The following is a 27,773-nucleotide window of genomic DNA, read 5'->3' as shown; positions in this document are numbered from 1 at the left end:
CACAGCACCGGTTGCTTGGGGGTGGGTCTTAAAAGCTTAGTTTATTCTGCAGAGAATAGTCTCCCACTGGCAATTCTCTTAGAAATGGAGGAATCCTGTGGGTGTGCTTCAAGGACCAGAGTGAGTGACTCCAGGGCATGTACTCAGGACCCCACTGTGCTGCCTTTTTACTAGGCTTGACTACATATGGATTGGGAATGAATAGGCAGGGCTTATTTCTTAACTGTTGTTCTTGACTCAACAAGGATTCAGTTGAGACATGGCCAGAGTTAGTTATTCATTGTCTTCACTATTTCATAAACTCCTATCTAGAATCTACTTTCAACTGCATTACAAAAAAGAGACCCAGAGTTTTGATAGAAAAGCATATTTCCATCTGGTAGAAAACAGAAAAGTATGGAGGCAAGCCAAGATCAAAACAGATAAAAGGAAGTTGAGTTTACTGTAGCAATTCAGCACAAATAAAGTGCTATTGTGGAGGTACATTACATTGTTTTCTACGGTGGATTGCTCTGCCAATAGTGCAGAAATCTTGCCAATGTTTCTTCCTGGCCATCACTGCAATCCATGGATTTATTTTCCAAAGTTACTGTAGCAAGACTGAAAAAGACCCACCTGCTGAAGACTGTTCTGTTGAGGAGATAATTTTCACCTAAAAGGGAGCAACTTTGCAATGCTAAGGGTACATTTAACACCTGTTAAACTGCTTGAACATGTGGCTACTTGTGTTTTAACTGTACTCAGTAACTGTTAGGTTGAATATGAAAGAGAAAGCAAGCAAGCAAGCAGTATTAACTGGCATTTTAGTAACCCGCATTTCTAATGACTGGAATTTCTGGCTGGTCAGCCAGATGTACGGGATGAGGGGGGGAAGCTCATACATGGCAGCTACTGCCACCACCCACTACCCTGTGCTGCTGCCGCTTGGCATCCAGCTGCCCTGGCCCCCTGCTCCGCATCTGGCCAAAACCCCTGCCTCAGGTAACCGGGATTTTTATATATCCACCATGCTGTGTTTCCCACTCATGCTGGTTAACACAGGTTTTACTGTACTATAAAGATGATGTGAGGATAAAGTACACTATCATCTTTATGTGATATCAGGAGTATTGTTGGAAGCTGGTGTATTACTAACATGAACTACAAGAGTTAATTTGCCTATGCGCTGGAGACAGAGGGGATCAGAAATATATATTGTAATGCGTTAGCTCTGCCATCAGTTGGCCCAGCAAGACAAATTCATTGAGGTTGGCTTAATGGTACAGGATGAGCAGAACTGCCTCTGAATAGTAAATCAAGTTTTCCTCAAGGGTGTCTGCAGGCCTTTCAAAAGCCAGGTCTACACTAAATAGCTTTTCCTGTGGTGGTTTCTGCCTTCTGGCAGAAGACTCATAATGTAGACAAGGTCAGAAGACTCCTAATGTAGATAGTAGTAAAGCATTTTACTGTCTAATGGAGGATGAAATCCCCTCACAGCTGCTTCTACTGTTTCGATAGATCTTCACCATACTTTGTCATTATCCCATAACAAAATACCACTGCAGGTCTGTTTCCACAGTTGTTTTATCATCTTGGTTGAGTATGTAAGGAGATACGATCCGCTATTTCATCTCTCAGGTTCTCTGTTAGACCTGTCTCTATACCCCTCCAATTTAACCAGTGCCACCAACATTTTCATCTCTTAAAGTTGTTGTTTGTTTGTTTGTTTTTCAGGGGATGGGGTTCATATTTTGTTTTTTTTGGTAGCCAGCTACATACTGAACCATATGCATCCTGTTGCAGATCCATGGTCATGTTTGCTCAGTATGTGCAGAAAGTCTCTTTTGAAAAAGCAGCTAAAATGGTAGATGATGTCACAGATCTTGCAAAAAGGTGTGTTGCTGATGCCAAAGACCCAAAATGTGCCGAGCCACTGGTAAGCAAAATTAGATTCTTATAGAAGCCAACAGGTTCAAAAGTGCTCTTTTGTGGGAGAGGCGATTAGTGGATGGAGAGGAGCCTTGCTTTTTAGATGTCCAGCTACAGATGCTTGATATCTAGACAGTGAGTGATGCATCTAAATAACACCTACTACCGTTTTAAACGTATCTCAGATAGTCACTGAAAAACTAGGGGACATCCAATTATCAATCAGTTCTGAAAAATCTCAGCCTGTGTTTTAAAAAAAAAACCCTTCTTGCAGGAAAGAATGGTACCCAAAAGCAATGTAACTAAATTCAGTAGCTGCCTTTGTATCCAATCAGTACTAGCAAGAAGAAAGACTGCATTTGTTTTTGATGGAGAGATTCAATCTCCAACCCAATCTAGATATAAACTGTGTAACCTCTTCCCATTAGTTACAATTCACCAGATAAAATCCCTGGATCTGAATGTCTCTGAAGCATGGAGTGAGATGAGCTGTGAAACTGAATGTGAATCTGCATATGCAGATGTGAATCTGAATACTGCTGCTGGAACCTATTTAAAAAACTAGGTAGAAGGGAGGGCAGGGAGGCACCATAGAGATTAATTGGTTTAGAGAAACAAAAGCTTTTGTAGGCAACAACCTACTTAGGCAGATGCTTGGAAGGGACTGGCAGAAAAAATATTTGGAGAAGAGGAAATGTACGAGGGAAGGGATGCTGTTAAAAGAGGTAATCGGGAATTTATGACATCAGAGACACGGTCAGATCTAGAAGTGGGTGCAGTGGTACACCCACACACCCCTTTCTGACCATGTGGCAGGAGCAGCAGTCAGGGCTTTTTTTTTAACTCCCAAAGAAAATACAAATTACACCATTCCCCCCATGCTCAGAGGCACATCCCCTCTCCCTGTCCCTTCTCATTCCTCCTTACTCTGCCTGCCACTACTGGTCTCCCTGCTGTCCTGAGAGAGAAGAGAGTTCCTGTTCCACTCCAGTTGGGTTCAGCCCTAGACAGCGGCAGCAGCAGCAGCAAGTTTCCCCTCCCTGCCCCAAGGTGTTCTTTGCCAGACCAAGAGTATGTACGGGAGAGGGGACCATGCCTGACCACTGCCACTGTCCCAGGCTGAACCCAGCCCCAATGCAGCCTGGCTGGAGCAGCTCTGGAGCTCCCTTTACTGCCTGGGGCAGCAGGGGCAGCAGCAGTGGCAAGCAGAAGAGGGTAATGGGAGGAGAGGGGCAAGCCTCTAAGCACAGAGGGGAAGGGAGAGGGGAATCTTACCCTCTTTGGCTGTGTTCATACATGCAGGCATGTGGGCTAGGGACAGACATTACATATAAGCCAGTTTAAATTATCAGAAACTGGTTTAAACCTGTAACAGAACAGATGTTCAGTGCACATAAACCAGTTTGAAAATGGTTGAAACCAGTTTGAGATAAACCTGGTTGAATGTAGTATCAGACTTAACTGATTTGGCTCAAACCAGTTTATGCAAGGTCTGTCCCAGACCCCTTGCAGGTCCAGACTTCCCCAGCATCCTGACATGCTCTTGGGCTAGGTGAGGCTCTCTGTTCCACAGCAGGGCTGGACCCTCCCCTCTGCTCCCTAGCTGGAGCTCCGCAGAGACTGCAGGCACAGCAAAGTCTGCCTGGCTTCCCCCTGCCCTACTCTCCCATCACTGCTCATTGCTCAAGCAGGAAATCCCACCCCCTTCCCTCCCATCTCCCACAGCAGGGACCCCAGCCCCATGGACCCTATTGGTCTAGCTAGTGGTATGCTACCTAATGCAGACATGTGTGTCTCCAGTTTCACTGGGACAGGCAGACAGAACAGTGTTAGTTTAGGGCTATTTGCAGCTAATCAACAGGTCAGCTGGTAAGCTGTTTAAGAAGAGTTTGAAGTAATGGAGAGAGGCTATTGCTTTGCTGATTGGGTGATAAACACTGTTATCAGCCCCCTGCTGGCTTATTCACCTGTCAGTTTCCTGCAGACAGTATAAAGAAGCAGGGAGAGAGATTTAAATGCTCCATATCATCAGCAGATGCATGCACTGCATGTCCCCCTTGCACCAGAGTCCTAGCCGAGGGCTGGGGCCTGGCAACACTCCCGTCCCTTTAGCAGTGAGCGAGGAAAAGGCTAGCATGGTGCAGGCAGACGTCCCTAAACAGAGCATCCTGCCAGGGACTGGCCATGCCCCGCCTCAGCTCAGCATTGAGCAAGAGAAGGGAGAGCTGCTCTAGTACCCTCTGCCTTCTAGCCAGAGCCACGGAAGGCATGTGCCTAATTTCCTCAGTCCAGAGAGAATGTCTGTCCAGTTACAAGCAGGTTCAGCCTAGCCAGGTTAGAGTAACCTGCAAGATTTAACCAATTCAGGTTCAGGCTTTTTGAATGTCTGTCCCTAGCTGTGAAGTTTGCAGCACCACAAACCCCACACCTTGCATGTTAAACTGTGCGCCATGTGGCTAATTTGCAGCGATAAAGAGTGGCAAAGTACACAAAAGTAGTATACTCCTGGACAGATGCAGAGATGGACTCTGTATCCATGTGCTGCAGAGCCCCCACAGTGAGGCACATTGTGTGCCAGCCAGCCGCTCCGTGGTTGGCTGGGTTGCGGTGTGCCTTGAGACGGGAGCAGGTAGCCCAGGGCTGGCTGTTCCCCCATTTCCATATGCTATTCCCCAACTGGCTGGGGCACAGTGTACTTCAGTGTGGGAGCTGCCGGGTGACTTGCCCTGTGCTCAGGCACCCTGTGCCCCGGCTAGCCCTCCCCACAGCACATGGAGCCCAGCCAGAAGCTGGGAGGATCTGGACATGAGCAGTTTGCCTGAAGTGGAACAATTTGTCCCTCAACAAAGCCCACGTGCAGGGGTGTGTGCTGTGGCAATATACAGTGGCACAAATTTGTGCCACAAGTATTTGTGCTGCTGCAAGCACATGCCCCTGCTTGTCTGGATGAGACCTTTGTGGCTTATAAAGCTGCTGTTCTTGCAATGTGGTCTGCCTGCCCTGGTGATTGGGGCGATTAGTGGGGAAGGCTGGAAGTGAGGGTGCAGCCAACCCTGCAGCACCAGTTCTTGCTTCTATATCCTGGATCTACCTATGATCAGAGGTGTCAAACAAGTGATCTGTGGATAAATGCTCCAGTTGGGGTACTGACAAGCTGGGGGGAGGGGCGCAGGCTGCCACATAATTCAGGGCTCCTGGGCCCTGACAGGCATGGCCTTTAGCAGTAGAAGGGTGAGTGAGGGAATGACAGGCTGCTCACTTTTCAGGTTCTTGGCATGTTGCCACTGTTACCACTGGCACTGTGGCATTCTGCCCTACCTCCTCTGGCACTGACCTGTGCTGGAGCTGTCACCCCAAACCCATGTACCATTCCCCATGTCCCATGCTCTATGCTGCAGTTGTCATTGCTACTGCCACTTAGTGTGCCAGGCTGGAGCTGCTGCTGCCAAGCCCTGCCACAGGCTGGAGCCATTGTCACCATCATCCTGATCACCACAGCCACCCCTTGCCCTAAGCTAAATCCAGCCCACAAGGAATCCCTCAGTCTGGATCTGGCTTGTGGCATGGGGTGAGTTTGATCAATTAAGATAAATGGGGCAGTTAACACCCAGAGGGACAACTGAATAAGCAGCTAGTCCGGGTAATGGGATAAGAATCCAGAGTCCCTGTTGAGACCAAGGTTAATACAGTCCAGTCTGTGGATGCTTTTTTGTTCTTCATTTTCACATTGTTACAGGTTTGCCCCTATTTTATAGGGCTGGATTGGGACTGGAAGGGGCAAGTCACCTGGTTTTGAGTGAGCACCAGGTGATGCTTATGGGAACTTGCTTAGCAGCAGCTTCATGTTTGTGTGTGAAAATCATCCCACTACTTTAGATGCTTGAGGACGGACTTAGGAGTTAAACATTAAGCAATGATTTTGATAAATCCTGGTCCATGAGCTTAGTGCCCAGTTCAGTTTCCTGCAACCAGTCAACTTTCTGTGGAAAGAGCACTAACGCAATAAATTTGCAGGAGGGAAACAATTGCAATGCACTGCCTACGATTAATTTTTTCTCTTTTTTCTGCAGACTACCCTTCTCCTGGCTGAAATCTGCCAGGAGGAAGGCCTTACTGGAATTACTGAGTGTTGTGCTAAAGATGACTCTGAAAGAAATGAATGTTTTCTGTCCCATAAAAATGTCACCAAAGGATTCATTCATCCCTTTAAAAATCCAGAACCTGAAAAAGCATGCAGTGATTATGCTGATAACCAAAATTCACTAGTAGGCTAGTAAGTACTTTTATTTATACCAGATGCTAATATACAGTGCTTCTCAGCTTGGGGACAACATACTCCAAATCAGTACAAAAATGACAGTAGAAAATTCTGTAATATCTTTACCCACATTACAAATTTGAATATTTCTGAATGTTTTAACCAGTTGCTATCATTACATCCCATCTCTCTTCCATCATCACTAGTTGTAGTCACTTCTCCTGGGATGTAGGCCTGCTATGCACTGAGCAGTCTGAACTGTGCCAGAGTAGCATTTCCACATGTGCTTAAATTTAAGCATGAACATAGCACTATGCTCAAAAGTAAGCACATGCTTTTGGTACTTTGGTAGGTAGGTGCCAGTGTTCAATTTCTTGCAGAACTCAGCCCTTTCATTTCAGTAAAATCTCAGGCCTTAAAGAATTTCTTCACATTTACCTCTTAATAGGTGCGGCTACGACAGACTAACTATATCTCTTCTTGAAAACTAAACAATCCTGGGTCTCGCTAGTATTTGAAGGGAAGAAAACTCAGAAATCTCATGTATAACACATAGGTAGACAGATTAGATACCTTCTTGATTACAGGTTTTTATGTAGGCCAAGGAATTATGGTGACTAGCAAACTATACACACTGAATTGATAGCAAAACTGTTCAATCCAATGACTGCTAATGAAAAACATCACTATAAACATTTCCCTGCTATAATAAAAGAAAACAACCACTATTGGTCTGTTAATAGCTGTTCTTATAACAAGTTACACTGTATACTTGTCAGTGATAGAACCAAGTAAGTGCAAATAACATGGTATAAACAGTCCCAAACTATGGGATATTCACTCTTAGAATTTAATGCAAACTGCTTTCTTGTTTTAGTTTCATCTATGAAATTTCCAGACGGCATCACTTCCTCTATGCCCCGACAATCCTTTTCACTGCTTACAATTATGAGAAGATGATGAACAACTGCTGTAGCGCTAAAAACAACCCTAATTTTAACCTGACAGAATGCTTTGTAAAGCAGGTATTGTCTTTTAATATGCATGGTTATTTTAGATTTGAATTAATGGCTTCCTATAGCTAGAAAAATTCTAAAGCAGCCTTGAAGACCAGTCACCTAACCCCATATTTCACCCTTGACCAAGGTTCCCTTTAAGGTGTGCACATGTGGTGTGGCCGCGCACAAGTAAAAGGCTGGCTGCGCACAAACTTTTTTAGGCTGCACACCCACTGGGATAGGAGCTGGGCTGCGGTGTGGGACACTTACAGAAGGTAAGCTCCTCCCCAAGATAAGGTGGAGGCAGGAGCCTGGCGCGGACTGCTCTGGCTCCAGGGAACTGCTCCACTCCCTTGCTTCATCTTGGGGAGCAAGGAGGCACGTGGCATCAAGGCTGGAGAGTGGAGCACTTCCCTGGAGCTGCCGGAGCCTGCGGAGCAGTCCCCTGGAGCTGGCGGAGCCTGTGCCAGGCCGCAGTGCCAGCCTCCATCCCTGCCCCTTGTGGCGGGCCAGTAGGGGGTGCTCCTGCGTTGAGCCACCCACCTCACTGCACCCGACCACTTTCCAAGCTCCGAGTGCCCTCCCTGGGGGCGCCTCATGTCTGACCGACCCCCTTCCTGGAGCACACCTGCTAGCCTGGGGGTAACACCGCCACCACCCAGGGCTCTGGACTTAATTCTGGCTCTGCGCACTCTGGGAAACACAGGCCTAGTAGCCCTCAAGAGGATTTGATTCGCTTCAAGAAGTTGGGATGCTTCCCTCTGTCAGAAGCACAAGTAGTGATCTCTCTTAGTTAGCCAAGCCAAGGGGACCCCAAGGCATAATCTAGACCCATTCCCAATAAGTCTCCCACACTAGGTACAAAGAACTTTATTGGTTACAAGGAGTAGGGTTAGAATAGGGTACAGGGTAGAGCAATATCAGAGAAATCCCATGGAGGAAATGCCCCTGGCTGGGTAGCCTTTGATCACGCATGTGAGTTACTGCAAGCTATATATCTAGTTAGATCTCAGGTAACTTACTTACAAGTATCATCCAGAGGCAGGTGGAGATTCCCTCTGGAGGCAGGCAGCTCCTTAATCATGAGTTTTGAGAGAGAGAGAGCAAGTTTCAGATGATCCAGCTCTTCTCTCTCTGAGTCTCCCTCATGGCTGCTGCCCCCACCTCCTGGGCAGTCCTTAACTTATATAGCCCTTGTGACCTCATTTACCTGGTCCAATGGAAGCCAGCACCTGTTGGCTGTTAGCCAACCAATTTGAAATACATCACTAGTTGCCAGGCAGACTCTAGCCCACCAGGAAGGAAGCCCCTCACCCAGGTATGTGATACTAGTAACGTAGGCAGAGGGAGCAGGTTTGCTCCCTCCCTCAGGAATTTACCCAGCTCAGGTTACCTGAAAAGATAGGGTAAAGGTGTGTATCCTCTGTTGGGCCCATCCTAATCAAATTGTCACAGAACGGAGTTTTTTGGGGGAAGAAACAAAGGTGGCGTTCTGCCACAGCCCTGATGCCACATGCCTCCTCGCTCCCCAAGGCAAAGTGGGGGAGTGCAGCAGTATCAAGAAGCTGGCAGAGCCCATGCCAGGCCCCAGCCCCAAGCCCTCAGGCCCCAATGCCCCGGGCCCCCGGCCCCCAAGCCCCCCAGCCCCCACTGCCTGCTCCAGGTGAGGAGTGAGGCGCTTACCTTCAGTAAGTGTCCCACGTTGCACCGAAACGGCACGGTCACAAACTGCAGCGGCACGCTCATGGACTGAAGTGGCATGCTCAAGGACTGCTACTTTTTAGAGGGAACATTGCCCTTGACCTCCATTTGGATCAGGACTGAAACACAGATTTAACTGCTTTCTTTCAATAGGGCCTTAGATTCTTAAATCAAAATGCTTCATTGCTGAGCGCAGGCTGAGGACAAACCTATCAGGAAAAAAAAATAAGTTTATTATGAAAAGAAGGATGTTATTACCAGGGATCCAGGCTTTCCATTTCCTGTGGAAAAACATGGATATTCCCTTTTGAAGCTTGGGGCTGGGAGGAGCAATTGGAGGCAGGGGGCAATGCTTGCATGTGTGCACGCATGCACACTTGGCTGCAATACTACCAGGCAGGGTGGTGGGAGCATCTCTGACAGCTGGATACAGGTAAGTCAATGGGCAGGGGGGTGGACAAGAGGGAGGTGCGGAGAGGGGTTGGAGGGCCAGGGCTTGGGGACTGTCTGGGCACAGTACAGGCACATGCACTGGTGACATACCTGGGGGGACATGGGGGTCACGTGCACCCCCACCCCCAAATTTTTGCACTGACAGCAAGGTGCAGGGCAAGGGTCTGCAGCCTGGCTAGTCTGGCACCTGGCAGGAATCACCTCAGCGGCCCACATCCACATCTGTGGGCTGGATCCAGTCAGTGCTCCCAATCCTGTGCCCAGGCTGACATGGCAGGCACCAACTGGTTGTGTGCAAGCAGGGGATGCAGACCAGCCCCCACACAGGTCTGTAAGGGAAAGGAGCTTGACCTAGCCCTATGGAGAAGGAAGGGGGAGTAGCTAGGCCCCAACCCAGCCCAGCAGAGAGGGAAGGGGGCATGGCTTGGCCCTGATACAGAAGCAGTGGAGGGGGTAGGGGGGTGCATAGCCCAGCCCTGTGGATGGGGACATAGCTTGCATAGCATGGCTCTGGCTGGCTGCACAGGGAATTGGGCTTGGGGATTTGGTAGTGGGGGAGGTGGCCATGCTTCCCAACTGCCAAATTTCTGGACCCATGGGGAACCCTGGAGGCTAGCTGCATTGGCTCTCTGGTCTGCATTTGGCCCATGTACTGGAGGTTGAACACTCCATATCTAAGGGGGTTAGAAACATGACTTCCACTAACAGAACTGGGACATTTGTGTCTAAATCTCTCAAGATTGCTTTAAAAATCTCAGTCAATATTCTATCTTTTTAACTCTTTCCCCCCCATGTTTTTCTAAATCAAGTAGGTATCTAATCTGTCCATCTCTGTTGGTCTGTGTATTTATGTAACTCTCCTTAGTCTATATTTTTAGTAGGTGACTATTGGTGCACTAAGATGGGTGTTGCTGTTTTACTCATCAGCGAATACCTGCATTTTGACTGGATTAGGGCATGATGCTGCTAGGTGCTGAGAACCTTTGAGAATCTTGGTGTGCCAAAGATGTTAGTGGGAAGCTGTTTCTTGGCAGCAGGCACTCAGCCCTGTAAAAATTAGGTATATCAGTTAATCAAAACAGTCCATGCCTAGTTTAAAAGCACAGAGCAATTTAATAAGAGTTTTTAAAGTGGGCAGAATCTTACAAAACAATAGGAGTGATTAATATGTGCAACTGATATTACTTCTGATTTTGTTAGCTACTTCACAACTAATTAGCCTTTTAGGTGTCTGCTAAAATCTTCTCATTCGGAATTCTACTTTCTTCACTAATTTGATCTCTTTTTAATCATTTTCTTCTCCCTTGTAATAGCAACCAGTTGTGATAAAGCCAGTAAAAGAAGATGGTTCCATGCAGGAACACACATGTGAGATCCTGAAGAAATTTGGAGAAAGAACATTGAAGGCTCTGTGAGTCTCTGACCTGATTATTAAATGGGTAGAGTGGCACCTTATGGACTAACTAATTCAGAGACATATATTTTCATAAGGCAACAACTTACTTCAGACTAACATGGCTAACTATCCCTCTTTGATTATTAAGTGTATGACATTTCTGTTGCTTCAAAAGCAGAACAACCATACCAACTGCAGCCCTACAAAAGAGCAGGGAATCATTAGTACTATTGCTTTGAATACTTGTGAACAGTAAGTGTATACTAATTTGCATGTCTATTGTATAATAGAGGATAGAAGTTGATTTTCAGCAAATTGTGTGCGTACTTAAGGACAAAATTGCTTGCGCAAAAACACATGCACCCCTGCACACAACTCTACCATGACTGTACATCCAGTCATAACCGTGAAGAAAATTAGGCACATGAATGTATTTGAAACTGTAGGCTTAATTTTCTTAACATCTAGTCATTAACTTTCTAGGAGAAAAACCAGTTTTGACATAATGGCCTAATTCCTGATTAATTTATACCAAGTCAATATCTTTTGATGACAGTTGCTGTGAGAGTCAATGAAATAGGACTTCACTATTGTGTCATATGTATAATTTCTGAGGTAGTTCTGTACCCTTTTTTTGCTTGATTCAACACTGTGTTATTTTAGTTGCATGGTCATACTTAACATTATTCATGAATTAATGTCCGTAGATTGTCAAAGGGACCTAAAAAACTGGGCAGCCAACTCACATTGGGTTGGATTCTGCTTCACCTTCTAGATGCCTATGGACTCAGGCGCCTAAATGTGATTCTTTTCTATCCGATGCCAGTCCCTGAAAACCCAATTATGTATCTACTATTGTAACATAGCCATTTTAGGCTTAAACTAAGTCACAAAAAGCAGTGAGGAGAAGGACGTCCCAGCCACCTTTTATATTAATAGTATTTCAGGGACATAAACAGGGTGGAATAGCATTGTAATTTGGCATCTAAATCTACTTACACACCTAATGGGTGGAGTAGGATCCAGCCCTTTTAATTTCAGCTAGAGTTGGGCACTGTACTCTGAAAATCCAACCATTCACTTCCATGGAAATGTTATCAATAATTTCAGAGTAGAAAGAGGCCACTGGTACTGCTGAACACCTTGGAAAATCCCACAGATAATGAACTGCTGCAGATTATAGCTTTGCGTTCTGAGTTTAAAAAAATCCTGCTGTTTGTTCTTTTTAGGACGCTTGCTCTTTTCAGCCAGAAATTTCCTAAGGCTGATTTTGACACCATGATGAAAATGACAACAGACATTGTGGAGATGCAAAAGGAATGTTGTCAAGGAGACATGCTGGATTGTATGCATGACAGGGTAAAAAAAATTAAACTCAACTGAAGATGTTATGATGAAAAAAAGCAGATCTCCTGCCTGGCATTCCTCTCCCTTCTGATTTTTGTTGCCTTTTGCTCTCCCAATTGTGAATTTAATTAATCAATCAATCAATCAATCAATCAAGATACATGCAATCTAGGAGTTGGTGGGTTATTCTCATTTGACCCTTTCTGCAGTGAAATAAACAGGAAGCATAGGACAAACATGATCCTGTGGCTGAGGATGAGCCAATTGATTCTGGAATTGGGAGAGCTGAGTTTAGTTCCTGGGCATGTCACAGATGTCCCATGTAATCTTAGGCAAATCCTTTAGTCTGTCTCTGTGGTTGTTCCCTATCTTCTGCTAGCTCTTTGCATCCATTTTCCCCACTGTTTGGCTGTCTGTCTACTCTTCTGGCCAGGAACTGTCTCCTACTTCAGGTACGTGCAGATATTACCCTTAGATCAACCTAACTAAAGTTAGGTTCATTTAAATGCTAACCTGTGCAGATGTTCCGGGGGTTTAAAATGGGCCACAAATGGCAGGCCCCATCTAATTTAGTTTACCTGAGTAGGTGAACTAACTTAGATCAGGAATGGGTTATCCCAATCTAACGAACATTTGGACACATTCAGAGCACAGCCCTGAAGCTGGGAGAGCCTAGTCACTTGCCCCAGTCCTGGGCCTACTTATACCCTGCACCCTGACTGGGCTATTTTTTGCTCCCTGACCCCCAACTCTGGGACAACCTCCCCTGTGGACCCACCAAACCACCCCCCTCCAGATCCTGCCAATCCCTCCCAGACCTGCTAACCCTCTCCCAGGGACCTGTTAATTCACCCCCCACCACTCCAATCCCACTCCAATCCCACCTGCACTGAGTTACTTATACCAGGGGCCCAGCATAGCTATGGTGAGCATCTGCACATGCTGCTCCTGGTCTACAATCATGCAGCTTAAAGAAAGCTGTGTGATCATAGACTGGGTGCCATGATACACACCCTTTGTCATAGAACAGGGGCAGGCAAAATGCAGCCCGTGGGCCAGATGTGGCCCTCCAGGCCATTCTATCTGGCCCACAGGGCCCCTAAAAAAATTTAGAAAATTAATATTTATTTGCTCCTGGCTGCCTGTCATGTGGCCCTTGATGGCTTGGCAAAACTCAGTAAGCAGCTCTTCTTCTGAAATAATTGCCTGCCGCTGTCATAGAGTCATAGAGAAGTAGGGCTGGAAGGGACCTCCAGAGGTCATCTAGTCCTGAGGCAGAACCATCCCCCTCCAAAACACGCCCAACAACCATAATCTTAATTCTACATAAGACTGCTCTTAAACCTGACACAACATAGACCTAACTAGCTAACCTGACACAGGTAAAGCCGGGGAACCAGGGCAGCTGATGTCCTGCTTCTGTAAAATGTTGTCAATATATGCTTGAGTGTCCTGGATAGAGCGTCTAGATCAGTGGGATGCAGTGGGTAGAGCACTAAGTTTGAGACTTGGGTCTTGTCTCCAATTCTGCCATGAGCCTACTTTGTGGCTTCAAGCAAGTATATCACTTCCACATGTCAGTTTTCTCTAAAACATGGATAGTACTCTTGACCTCAAAATAATGCCCCCCATAAACAAAGCTTAATATATACAAATGAAATAGTAGACAAGAGCTATTAATTGTATGTTGACAGAGCCCTGATTTTAGTAAGAGGTAGCTAGTTTCTACTGCATCAAAAACTAGAACAATGAGCTGATTCCTGTATTGGGAATCAAGAAAGAAGGAAATTCTTTTAAAAATAACCTTTTTTTTCACTTTTTACAGGCAGAGTTTACATCATACGCATGTTCCCACCAAGACGCCATCTCAAGTAAAATTCAAAACTGCTGTGAAAAGCCTGTGCTTGAAAGAAGCAAATGTATATTTATGTCAGAAAATGATGACAAACCCACAGGCTTGTCACCTCAAGTCAGACAGTTTATAGAGGATCAAGATGTCTGCAAACACTTTGAAGAGAAAAAAGATGTCTACTTGGCCGAGTAAGGCAACTGTTAACCTGTTCTTTTCCATCTCTGTCACATAAGTGCTGTCACTCCAGGCCAAGCCCTCTAATATAGAGGCCTTAGCTGTTCTCCAAATGCTCAGCCTGTGTGTGCTGGGGGGAAGGAAATCAGTGACGGCTATGGTGGTCCCTCTGTCTTACCCATGGGGGGTTAGGGTGTTATGCCTTGTGATTGTGTCGGGGTTGACTGTGTAGTTCTAATAGATTAGACCAGTGATTCTCAACCAGGGTATCGGGGAGCTCTAGAGTACCATCTGATCCTTTGAACGGTGCCATGAGATATCAGTTGATAAGGAAGATGTGAGGACATAAGCACATACATCAGGGGTAGGCAACCCCCTGCATGAGTGCCAGAGTGTGACATTGCAAATGCATTTTGCTTGGCATGTGCACTTTGGGGTAGATGGAAGGGAAGAGGCCAAGGCTTCACAGCCACAACAAGGATCAGGTCCCTTGTGGATCCCCTGCTGTCCACCCCTGGCATACCAACATCTTACAAGTCAAAGTCGCAGGTGTTTTTGGCACTCTGCCCAAAAATGTGGTCAATCCCTGACATACACTACGTAGATAAAGGCAGTCTCAAACTTGTCCCTGCCTGAATTGCCCAACCCAAATGCAAGGAGGCCAGCACTGTAATATATATATATATTCATTTTTTAAAACTGGCTGCCACTCAGCTTATAAAAGATATGGAGGTGTGTCTTGACTCAAGTCCAGTGAAGGGTACCTTGAGCCCAAAGTATTTGAAAACCAGTGGGTTAGACAATGGATTTGTATAGGATGGTTTGGATAAGGATGATCCTGCCTCTACCAGGTTTTTGGACTAGATGGACTCTGGAAGTCCCATCCGGCCCTACTTTTATATGATAATGTCTGGTATAGGTGTTAACTAGGCTTATTTTATACAGCAACATATTAAGAGTCTAATAATTCAGGTTTTGTGTTTTACAGATTTGCATTTTTTTAAATTCTTGGGCAGCTTTTCTGAATGTTTTAGTAAGCCATTTGTGTGACTGAAACAAAATAAGGCTGGCTGTTCTAGCATAGGTAAATGGGAAATAAAATGTTAGTTTTGGCTCTGAAAAATACTTTTTGGCATATTTAAAAGTTCATGAAGATACAAACATAAATATAAATGTTGAAATAATTCATATTATAGAAAAATGCTGGTTTTGCCTCCTATTTTTCGAGATAAGCAAAATCCCAAACCTCAGAAAGCACTGACTAAGAAGCAGTAGGATAGAAGCAAACGTAGAACACCTGATTCCATGAGGTTTTTACCAGTAGACCAGGGCCAAGGACAAAGCCAAAATCTCAAGATAATCTTATAAAAGTCCAGTGCCTTCTGTTCCAAGCCCTGGCCTAAAATTCAGCCATAAATGGGAACTCAAAGCCCTTGCCTAAATCAAAACCCTCTCTGTATCTGAATGCATTAGGTCCATATCTGCTTTAGTCAAGGACCTACAGTTTTAATCCTACTTCCAACAAGTGTGATGGCAAAAATTTTCACCAATCTCAGCCGAAACAGGATCAGATCACCTGTGTACAGTCAGAAGTTATTTAGTTCAACATTATGTTTATTGCAGCCAGTATAAGCTGATTACCTCATAAAGCTGTGATGTTTTACACCCTCTAAGAAATGAGTCCATTGTTGAAAAAAAATAATTGGCATTAAAGGTGATAACGTGGTACAAGGATAAAGCTAAACTGTATGGGGCTTTTTAACAGCATTTTTACAGCTTGCTGAATATTTTTTTTTTTTAAGAATTTTTTTATGTGTTTTCATTTAATTGTTTTGGTAAAAAAATCTAAACATTTCTAAGGTTTCAAAAAGCAAAATATTTTAATCACACAAACTGAAAAAAATAATTTCTTAATGAATAAAATACATTTAGCTCTAATTATTATCTGATTAATGTACCTACTTAGAATGCCAACCACCTTTCATAAGCAAGCCCAGTCGCTTCACATTCCAAACAATTCTAATATATTCTAATCTTTATTATTGATACTGAAAGGAAATACATGTAGAGTCAGTGGCCAGTTATGAATTACTTGTTAATCCCTTGTTTCCTTAGTAAAAATCACACATTTTTTACTGTGGCCATCCCTGTAGCCCACTCACTGAAAAAAGCATATTAAAATATTGTTTGCCATAGTGATTAAAAGATTCCTGCGAAGAAAAATATCACATTGTTGTCTGCACCCTTCAATTAGTCTTTCTGAGATGGTCAGCCCCTAGGATCTGAGCTAGACTCATAGGGTGAAATTTTGGTGAATTCTCAGTGTTCCTCAGGAAGTCAAAATAGCATGTCTTGAAGTCTCTGCAGGCTTAATCACCTGTAAATCTTTGAATGTTGTCATTTTATTTTACTTCCTGCATCTCTAATGCTGACATATTTCATATATTACAGGTTTCTCTATGAATATTCCAGAAGACACCCCGAGTTCTCCCTTCAAATGCTTTTAAGAATTGGTAAAGGATACCACGGTTTACTGGAAAAGTGCTGCAAAACCAGCTCTCCTCAAGAGTGCAATGGCAGAGGGGTGCGTGCCTGTGTGGTCAGTCAAAGGCATGGGTGATGATGATGATCACCAACTAATGCAGTGTGATTCTGCTCGAGGTGTGAGTTGGGAGTAGTTCTACCCTCCAATCTGGGATTAGATGCCATTACTTTTTAGAGAGAGGATATCAGTTGAAATCTGACTTGATGGCCTCCAGTATGCTAATGAAGGGGTTTCATTCTTTTGTGTACTTGGTAGCCGTGTTGGTCTGAGACAAGACGACATAAAAAACTAGAACTCTTGGTTCCAAAATTATACCTTTTATTAGACCAGCTGGGAAATTGCAAGAAAAATGTCCTTGTCTTGTAATTTCCCAGTTGGTCTAATAAAAAGTATCATTTTGGAATCAAGAGTTCTTGTTTTTTGTATGTCTTCATTCTTTTGTTGCATTTACCAATGTGGGGTTACTGGGGAAATTAACTTCCTATATGAGAAATGGGAGAGGGGGCAGTGGTGCAGAGGATGCAACTAGCATTTGGAGAGACTGGAAGAGAGTGTATTCTAACTTCAGAGCTGGCTAACAGTTCAGAGGGGAGTTCTCTGGCTGCAAGGGACTCCTGCTCACTGGAGGCAAAGCAGATACTCTCCTGGGAAACAGGAAGAAGAAATTTTTGCAAAATTAATTATATTAGAGGTGTAGAAGATGGGCCCTGGTTGCACTCAAAGGATTGAGGTTTCAGAAAGCTGAAGAAATTTTCAGTGTAGGCAGCAGAGATGCGATTAATATGTCAATTATGGATAGCCAAAGCCACATTGTGATGTAGCAGCATTACCTCCTCACATAATAACCCCCTGAATATTCTCCCTTTATTTCAGGAAGAAGAGCTGAGAAAACACATCCAGGAGTCCATAGCACTGTTAAAGACCAACTGTGAACAATACAAGGAACTGGGAGATTATGCTTTCCAAAATGAGTATGCTTTTTAAAAACATTTCTTTACCAGATTTTAGTAACAATGGCCAGACCCCAGGTAGTGTAAATCAGTATCATTTCACTGACTTTGAGAGAGAGAGACTCATTTATACAAATTAAAGATTTGGCTGAATAAATTCAGTGTTAATGTTTGGGTTTTTCTGCTCTCTTTCATGAATTGTACCCTTTTTCTAACTCAGGAAGCATGGGAATAATAAACATAGTGGAAAACTGCCCCATCTCCAGTTCACAGTACACATGTTCTCTGATAGAGGAAATGTTTAACTTGCATTCTTTGGTGCATTTTAGGCTATGAGCTCTGACTTAAAAGTCACAGTATGGTACAAAGTATACTGCTTTGCCCTTTGTGGTAGACTCCTCTCTTTTTTTCTCTATGCATTTAACATGCCCTCTAGCAAGGCAAAGATAACAAAGATCTGACTGTGAAACAGAGGGCACCTATAAACATGCTCGACATCTGCTCTGACACATGCTAATTAGATTAATGTCTGCTGGAGCATGCTAATTAATGCTCTCTAGCAACCTCCCTGTCACATGTATTTAGCATCTTTGCACTTCAAAGGGGCAGTGGGAACACTTGAACTAAAGCTCAAGTGTCCCCACCATTTTGAAGCACAGGACACTGAACACATGTGATGCTGTGGGTGTTTTAATTAGAGTGGCTCTCAGAGCCTCTCTAATTAAAGTGACCCTCCCACCCTGGAGCATGTGTATAGATACCGAGAAAGACCAAAGCCCAGTAAACAGAGCTACATTTTTATCCTTTGTACTGGTCCCTCCTTATCAGGACTTAAGGTTGTTGGTTCAGCAGTATGGCTGACTCCAAGCATGTGAGTACTCCTAATGAAATCAGGGCTGATGGTGGCATGCCTAAAGTTCCTGTTCAAGTGGCGCTGGACTGGGGTCTTTTCCTCTGGGGATACATATAGGATTTGCCAAGCTCTCAGTTTGGTCCTTCTCAAATCAATGTTTCCTTTTAAGAAGGCCTTTGGAAAGGAAGGAACTTCCTAACACACCTGGCTTGACTATCTAGATATACATTTTTCACTCTGTAGTCACAGCTTTTCTTGCCACTTCTGCAAAGGTCCACCATATAGTTCAGGAAGAGTGAGTTCATTCTCAGCTATCTTGTGCCCTGCTGAAACCTGTCAGGGAGTCCTGTCAGGCTCTAACTAGCAAGCATATGAAGTCCCTCCAACAGCAGACGAACGGCATTTCATAAATTGCAGGATCAAGGCTGTAATGCTGCATTTGTGATATCCCTTTCATTTATGTTGCAATGGGCTGATGAGACAGACTCAGGATCAAGACTAAAGCTTAGCTTCACAAAGTGGAGGAAGCTGAGCTGTGAGGGAGAGTGCTTTCTCAGACTCAGAGCACCTGGTTCTCCTTTCAGTGTAAAGTGAGTGTGAAGTGGAGCGTAGAGTGTAAAGTGGGTTTACAAACACTGTGCCACATCCCTAACGAAACAGGTAGGCTTCCATTCAGTTGGAGCTATGCAGGTTTACACAGGCCCAGGGTTTGGCCCATTAATGACTCAAGAAGAGTGCCAGTAACTGTGAAATGGTTGTTTCAGGCTTCTTCTGCGCTATACCAAGAGAATGCCTCAGCTGTCCTCCAAAGAGCTGATCCAATACACAAAGGAAATGGTGGCAGTTGCTTCCAGGTGCTGTCAGCTCAGCGATGACAAACAAATGCTGTGTTCTGAGGGATTTGTGAGTATATGTTTTCCTAGTCTTGGACCCATCCTCTTCCTATTGCCACGACATTGCTCCAAGTTTCCAGGTGCCCAGGGCTCAAGACCCAGAACCCTCAGTGAACTGTTTGGGATTGACTGGATTCGGAGGCATGAGGCACATCCTCAGGTGGAGTAAACTGGTGTAACATGATTTGAGCTAATGGATTTATGCTGATTCACACCAGCTGAGGATCTTGTCTATATTTTTGCAAAGGGAACTGTCAGGCTCAGGTTAAGCAAGGCCTTTACGGCTTTGTTGAATCGGGGCCTTAGTTACATAAACTGGTTCATAGCATGACTCTCCTTGATGTCTATGAGCTGAATCAGGCTCTGGGTAGATATGGGATAGCACCCATGTGGCTTCATTGGAATGATTAATTTGAGGTTTACTTATGAAGCAAGATTTAAAAGGACCTCCAGCTAGCCTCCACGTACACACACACAGTAGGACATATCCCCACAAATCCCGCTTGGTGCAAGCAAAGCACATACCAATAGGATTTTACGTGTAAACTTTGTCATTAGAGTGCACAAAAATGACAGTGTATAAAGCTACATATATAACAATGCCCCTATTTAAAAATGAGACCCCATTTTGGACTCTGTCTGGCACAGCAAGCTGCAGGGCTGTTTTGTTTTTAAAGTTCTTTAAACGTAAAATAAATGTATTTGTAAGCTCTCAATCACCTTGATGTTGTTAAAAGCATGATGTGTCCAAAGAAATGTGGTTTTGAATGTAAACATTTCTCTCTTCCTCTCAAGTTGGATCTTGTGCTTGGGGGAATATGTAGAAGACATGGGACAGATCCTATAAACCAGAATGTCTGCCGTTGTTGTGATGATTCCTATGCTCTCAGGGCGCCCTGTATCGCCAGCTTGGACGTTGATGAAAAATACATACCAATACCATTGACTCCTAGTCTATTTACCTTTGATGAAGGCTTGTGTACAACTGAAGAAAACAAACTACAAGAAAAGAAGCAGAAGTAAGATATGCCTCACTTGTATGCACCCTCATCCTTACTATGTTTACCTAGATACACACTCTTCTTATTCCTTCATCCCCTGGTCAGTCCCTCCAAGCATGGATCACTGTTCTGCCATCCCAATCTGCCTGAGAGAGAGAGGGTGGGGGGTGGCACGGGGAGTGTTCCCCCCTCCCTGCCTTCTCTTAGGCTCCTTGCAGCCTATGCTGCCCCTGTGCACACCTAGATCCAGCCCCCACCAGGCCCCACAGCTGGCTGGCAGCTCCTTGTCTGTGCCCTACCCCTGAACTTGCCTGAGGCAGGATCATCGCTATTCAAACCATCCCATACAAACCATAATCTAAACTGCATAAGACCACCCTCAAACCTTGATATAACATGGACCGAACACCCTAACCTGCCACAGGTAAAGCAGGGGAACCACAGCAACCAGCAATGTTCTGCTTCTATAAAATATTGTCATCATACACTCAAGAGGTTCTGGGTAGAGGGCCACGTGTGGTCAGCATGGTCTGCAGGGACCCCAGGAATAGGCAGGGAGGAAGAATCCTCCTCCACTGTTCTTGGGCTGATCAGGGCTGCAGGGCAGTGATCCAGGGGTAAAGAGGTTATAGGGGAAAAAAGGGGTGCTTGGAGTGGCAGGAGAGCAATCTAGGGGTAGAGACGATGATTTGAGGGTCAGGGGTCAGAAGGGGTAGCATCCCGGCATCTCCACACCAGCTCCCCACTCCAATCCTGCCCCCTCTTACTCCTTACCCATGCCTCCCTCTCCTTAGCCCCATGCCCCTTTCACCCCTTTTCCTCCCATCCCCACTCACCGCATTCCCACGCATCTGTTGCCTGGCTAGTCACAGCTGTCAGTCCAGGACTGAAAAGTGCCATGTGCTAGCTAGTTCAACTGTTGATGAAAAATACATACCAATACCATTGACTCCTAGTCTATTTACCTTTGATGAAGGCTTGTGTACAACTGAAGAGTACAAACTACAAGAAAAGAAGCAGAAGTAAGATATGCCTCACTTGTATGCACCCTCATTCTTACTATGTTCACCTGGATACACTCTCTTCTTATTCCTTCATTCCCTGGTCAGCCCCTCCAAGCATGGATCACTGTTGTGCCACCCCAATCTGCCTGAGAGAGAGAGCGTGGTGGGATATTGGAGGACAGCAAAGTGGTAGTTTAATCTCAGGTGAACATCCAGAAGTTAATTTAACTCAAGCTAGGTAGCACAGCTCAAAGATTATCCTCACTTAAAGTGGCAGAACTTTAAAATGCCTAGAAGGCACTTAGCACTTGTTAATGAACCTTAATGTATGATCATTCAAGTTTTAAGTGCTCTTAACATGGTCCACTTGTAATATATGATCTCACCCTGAGTCTCTGAGGAACTTTTGATATTTTCATCCTTAAGGCCTAAAATGTCATTATGGCCATATTTTTAAGTGCCTGTGTTTCTGGGTGCCCAATTTGAGGGAGCTGCAGCAGGTGAGATTTTTTTCAGAGGATGAGAGCTTGAAGTTTCTTAAATTTATGCTTATGCGATGTATGAAATTAGATAGTATATTTTGCAAGAGGCAGAGATTTTGGGGGCAGTATATTTTATAAGACCAACTGCATGGTTAGGATACAGTTAGACAAGCTTTTGAATGTAAGGCAATTTTCCTTGAAAAAGAGTGTCTTGCATTTAAAAAAGCTTGTTTAATTATATCCCAATCATGCAGTTGGTCCAATAAAAGATATCCCCCCCCCAGAAATCCTTGGCTCTTACATAATTCTTAGACCATCATTACTATATCACTCTAATGCTTTCTGACTCCATTTTGAAATCTTAATAGCATGAATTAGCAGAAAAATTCCTAAAAATGTGTATGTATTAATCCAGATATAGATTCAGGTATTTACATTAGGACATCAAACTTTAAAAGTTAGGCTATCTATTTGTGGTACTTGTATAATCCTCATAACTGTAGCATTTTAGTGGGTGCATCTACACGTACATTTAGCATGTAGCAATAAACTCCGGTGCAGTTCACTCCAGAGTTTATTGCTTCTGGGTGCAGTGTTCATATGTGTGCCTGGGATCACATCATGTTGAGCTGGTGTAGAGCGGCCCCAGCTGGCAGGGAGTCTCATGGGTCAGCCTGCCAGCCTGGGGCTCTTCTACCCCAGCTCAATGTGTTGTGGAAGAGTTGGCTGGGACACGAGGGTGCTACAGTATGGGGCTAGCCAGCAGGCAGTCCCCTGCACTGTAGCACCCTTGTATCCTAGTCAGCCCCAGTCACCGTTTACATGTGCGTTTCAGTACATGTAACTACTCCACTGTAGGATAGTACTTGCCCTGGATAGTACTATCCTACAAAGGAGCTCATTAATTTAATGCATCCCAATATGGGTGCACATGTAGACAGTGATGCTTTACTGTAGAGCTAACTGGTCAGCTCCACAGTAAAGCACACATGTAGATACACCCAGTATCTGTCAATCTTTGAGGCCTTTATCACAACACATATAGGTGTGGGTGGGACAACATTACTATCCCCATTTTGTAAATGGAGAAATGAGGCACAAAATGTTTACATGACTTGAAAATTATTACAATGACACCAGAGAAAAGCAGCAGACCAGGGAATTTAACCTAGTCCTCCTAAGACTAAAAACCATGTAGCATTCCTTCCACCCCATAGTAAAAAAGGCCCCTTGCCTCCCTCTGTGGTAAAGCTCATATAGCTCTTTCCTCCTCAGTAGCTCTATGATTTACCTTAGAGCTAATGGGCCCTGGGGGCAGTTATACATGTGCTTTGGTAGGGTCAGAAGGTGGGCAGGGGAGGGCATTTTATTTATAGTAGCTCTGGGAGCAACTCTAATTAAAGCACCCAGAGCATCTCACATATCAGCATCCCTGTGCTTGTTGAACAAGCTTTAGATAAAGCACCCCTGCTGCCATTTTGAAGTGCAAGGACACTGATACACAAGATGTAGGAGGCTGCTGGAGCATGGTAGTTGCTTTGACATACTGGAATTACAGTGCGTCAGAGCAGCCTCCCTGCTCGTGTATAGGCACCCTTGGTTCTTAGTGTGCTGTATCTTCTTTCCTCAGAGAGCAGCTAAGAAGCTGGCTGCTCCTGCTGTTACAAAAAGCAGACTCTTCTGCAAATAGCTTTCCTCCCAGGGAAGCACAGTGCCTGTCTCTGCTTACTACACAAGCTATCCATGTCACATAGAGACTCTCTAATGCTTTTGGTTAGGTGACCTGATGCATCATGCAGGCCTGGTTCAGCCACTCTCCATTTGGATACTTGAACTGCATATATCATATGTACAAACTGGCAGCCTTTTGAGGTACTTGGGGTCCTTCCATTCCCCTTCCTCCCTTCTTCCCCCTGCCTCCCCAGAGCCTCCAAAGTAAAACACACCATGACAAAAATTACTGCTGAATTGCATACATGTTCAGGGCCAATCAAACTCAAACCCAAAGGTTACTACTTCTACTCTACTAGGGAATGCTAGAGAGATTTCCTTCCAGCTGTAGAGTTCTCCATGGGGAGTTGACTAGGCATAATGAAACTATGACAAGAGAGATAACAAAACTTTAAAATAAGGATTTTCAGAATCGGAGGAATAGCAATGCTTCAGTAAATCATGTGTTTACTTTTAGCTGTGTATTGCTGAGGTTTGTTTGTGTTTCAGTCTGCTCATCAACCTCATCAAGTATAAGCCTCACATTACAAAAGAACAGCTGGACTCCATCACTACAGCTTTTACCACCTTTAGAGAGAAGTGCTGCAAGGTGGACAACCATAATGCATGCTTTGCAGAAGAGGTATCTTACCATTTTTCTCATTCATTTTAATCAAGAGGGAAGCACAGAATTTACAAAGGGGATGTGTAGACATCTACATTTTAAAAAGTTTTGCAGCTTGCTATAATTGCTTCAGTTTGATTTCTAGAGGAGAAACCATATTGCTTGTATCTGCATGTGTATGTGCAAATGTGCCAAACGAATGTATGTTGCCTAGGGGCATGTGTAGATCAAACAGAGGCCCTAAATTGAAGTGGTGGGTTTTTAAAAACACCGCTTCATTTTAGGGCAAAGTAAACCCCCATGTCGTGTACATCGGTGTCTTACCTGCCTCTATGGGAGGGTGAGCTGCCGGCGGGCAGAGTGGTCCCTGGGCTGTGGGGGGAGAGGAGGGCTGGTGTGTCCCTCCACCGAAGCAGCCGTCCCCACCCCCAGGTGGCACCTGCCCACAGGCACTTGGCTTGGGCAGTCCTGGGGGCACTGCAGCCATGGAGGGAAAGACCGGGTCCCCACACAGCTCATGCAGGCAGGCAGGCTCTGGGGTGGGGAGAGGAATAGATCAGGCTTGCCACTTTTTTTTTTTCTTTGGTGGAGCCTACCTTCCCGGGCTGCAGGAAGGCTGAGCCTCACAGAGCCCGGTGCTTCTCTCCATGGCTGTAGGGCAGCAAACTAAAACTCCGTGGAGGTGTTTTACTTTGCGGTGCCTCAAAGTCATTTAAGGCACATTACACTGCCAAATGTGCAATGCTACAGTACTGGAATGAATACGCAATACGCCACTAATGCATGCAAACACCAATACTATTAAAGCGGTACAAAAGCATTTAGCCCACTTTAAAATGTCATGCACACGTGCCCCTCGTTTCATCTACACATGCGGTGACATGTCACATGAACCCTTTTTGCTCACATTCTGGAGTCTACATCTGCAGAGCTCATCCCACAATTCTGGGTTCTGAAGGATCATAGGACCCTTATGTAGGGAAGAGGACAGGTTTTGGACTCTTAGCTCTATAACAATTCCTTTTGAAGGGTTTAATTTAAGCTCTCTCTCCTAAAACCCTTGATAGAGTAGAGAAGTAGTTTTGTAACATTTAGATGAAGGCAGCTATTTATAAAATTATCAGTGATTGAATTTATTTTTTTACACCAGTCCTAATTTTCCTCCATGTCTCCCATTCTTTTCCATAATAGTTCACATTCATTTCCCTTTGTAGCTTACAACTGTTCATTTTTCTCCCTTACATTATGCCCCTTTTACTCTCTATTTCTTGATTGTTTCCCTTTATTTGTATATTTCTCACCTGAAATTTAGTAGATGGTCACATTTACAATGCCTGAGCCAGAATGGAATCCTACTCTTTCCCCAAAGTTTTACTTGCTCTGCAGTCTTCTCAGGGGTAAAATCCAAACACTTATTTATGTTTTTCAATAAACAAAGGTATTTTTCATTCCGAATCTGTAAAAGTAACATACCTGTAGAGCCAAGAGCTCTTTTATGGTCATTGTCAGAGCTGAATTGCATATTAAATATCTCTCTAACAACTGTAATGTCTATAAGAGATCCTCAGCTTTACTTAATGGCCACATTAGAGTAAAGTGGCATTTCCTTTCCCTTTAGGATTCTACTACAATATTCTATTTTGATTCACATAAAATTTGAAACTGTGTAACTTGGGGGGGGGGGAGGAGACGGGGCATGGGGGGAGACTTGCAACTATATGTTTATATACTCCTGTGTGCTTTTAAAATGAGAAACAAATGCTGCTGAAGTGACAAGGATAATATATCCAAATATACATAACTTCCTGAATTTTATTACTAATGAATGCTTTGTGTCTTTTTTGCCAGGGCCCAAATCTGATAACCCAGGGCAAGGCTATTTTGGGAGAATAAAACTACTCAGGTAATCTCACTGGAACGTATATCCTGAATTGCATAAAGCAGTAACATCACTTTAGCAGTAAGAATATCTAGTCTGAATATACAGAAGGTGTAAATAAAAGCTTAAGAATTGCCATAGTGGAAAACCCAGATCCTAATACTTGATGTAAACCAATGTAGCTATATTGAAGCCAATATATAGTAGGAGTACTCAACCCCCAGCTCATGGACCAGCCCCTGGGGTTCCCCACAGGCCCAGAAATTTGGTAGCAGAGGGGTGGTGGCACTGCTTTCCTACTGCCAACTTTCTGGACCCAGGGGGAGCTTTGGGCCTTGCACACTGGGTCAGGCACCCAATTTCAGCATGTAGGGCTGTGTGGTGGAAGCATTGGGCCCCAGGGCCCTTTCCCAGCATGAAGGGCCAAGAGGTGGTGGCACTGGGCCCCAGGACCCAATCCTCACACATGAGGAAGAGAGGGGGCAATGGTGGGCCTCAGGGCCCAATACCGGCATGTGGAGCCTGATCCTCACACAGGACTTGATCTGGCCTGTGAACCGAATCCACACCATTCATCTGGCCTGTGGGGCCAAAAGCTTGAGCACCGCTGAACTATGGAAATTTACACCAACTAGGACTCTCTCCTGGTCATCAAGTTGCTAGCCCTAAAGTGACCAAGTCAAGGTAGATGACACAAAGAAAGGCATGGAACCCCATAATGAATCAGATCAGTTGTGGAACATTAAGCCCAGTCAACACATGAATGTGAACATTTTAACTGAAAGTGTGATTTAGAATCTATTTTAGTTCAGCTTTCTGTACTCTTAAATTGAAGTCAACCAGGGTGGGATTAATTTAGCTCAAAAAAATTCAGGGAAATGTGTAAATTAAACTGAAATAAGGAACCCTAAGACCAAACTGACAGTGTCCAGACAGAGTTTTGTATCAACTTAATTAAAATAGAGAAAACTGATTTAAAAGTTAAATGGTGCAACTTCTATATCTAGAGGTGGCCAAACTTTTATGGGGCCAGGGGGAAGGCTGGGGAACTTATTTTTTATTCTTAAAAGCATACAGATTGAAAACCTTTATGTTTTTATCCTAGCTAGTGTAACTAAAGTCCACTGAATCTATAGTCATAAGGGTCAGACCTTTGATCCTTTTTAATTCAATTCTCCGTTGAGTCACTATAGAATAATAATAGATTAATTTAGTATTTTTTTTATAGAATATTGTTCAAATTACAATACAGACAATTACTAATTTATAAGTTAATTTACTAATGCATATGCTTCTGCAACAGCATACAAAGAACAATACAGATGCCTATTAGTACCTTGTGATTGCAATCACTTTTTTCTTCATATTTCACAGTGGAAGAAGATGGTGATAAAATTCATCTGTGCTCCATTTATTTTGTTTTTTCTTTTCTATTTGCCATCTATGTCTAAGTCCTCTCAAGTGAAGGAAACAAGAGTCTTCTATTATTTTTATCTCTCAGTTTTGCGACCATTCAATAATGAATAAAAACTTTAAAAAAATCTCCCTCCCTGTCCTGGCCTGTTGATTCACTGCATGAAGAATTACTTGAAAACAATTTCCTACAAACTTGTTGAAGCACCATTACCAGTTCTTAGCTGTATTGCCTTAGCTGGTTATGTCAAGGGCATGCTTCAGAGAATTTATCATTTTAAACCAGGCTTCTTAGTTATTTTTATAATGTCCACAAACATATTTGGCACTC

The 27,773-nt window shown here is 44.2% G+C and overlaps 1 protein-coding gene across 1 annotated transcript in view; it reads left to right on the top strand.

Moving 5' to 3' along the window:
- The window catches only part of LOC102575141 (alpha-fetoprotein), a 30,490-nt gene extending 2,949 nt beyond the window's left edge, over window positions 1-27,541 (top strand). Inside the window, exons 3-15 of the mRNA XM_019493541.2 lie at window positions 1,783-1,915; window positions 5,979-6,181; window positions 7,044-7,191; window positions 10,632-10,729; window positions 11,944-12,073; window positions 13,887-14,101; window positions 16,539-16,671; window positions 17,506-17,603; window positions 19,200-19,338; window positions 20,124-20,347; window positions 24,036-24,168; window positions 25,999-26,053; window positions 27,404-27,541. Coding sequence (XP_019349086.1) covers window positions 1,783-1,915; window positions 5,979-6,181; window positions 7,044-7,191; window positions 10,632-10,729; window positions 11,944-12,073; window positions 13,887-14,101; window positions 16,539-16,671; window positions 17,506-17,603; window positions 19,200-19,338; window positions 20,124-20,347; window positions 24,036-24,168; window positions 25,999-26,043 — 1,699 coding nt within the window. The 3' untranslated portion in view covers window positions 26,044-26,053; window positions 27,404-27,541. The remainder of the gene's footprint in view (window positions 1-1,782; window positions 1,916-5,978; window positions 6,182-7,043; window positions 7,192-10,631; window positions 10,730-11,943; window positions 12,074-13,886; window positions 14,102-16,538; window positions 16,672-17,505; window positions 17,604-19,199; window positions 19,339-20,123; window positions 20,348-24,035; window positions 24,169-25,998; window positions 26,054-27,403) is intronic.
- The last annotated feature ends 232 nt before the right edge of the window (window positions 27,542-27,773 follow it).

The sequence above is a fragment of the Alligator mississippiensis genome, chromosome 2, assembly GCF_030867095.1.
Source record: "Alligator mississippiensis isolate rAllMis1 chromosome 2, rAllMis1, whole genome shotgun sequence".
Lineage (NCBI taxonomy): Eukaryota > Metazoa > Chordata > Crocodylia > Alligatoridae > Alligator > Alligator mississippiensis.
This window is presented reverse-complemented; position numbering and strand designations above follow the sequence as displayed.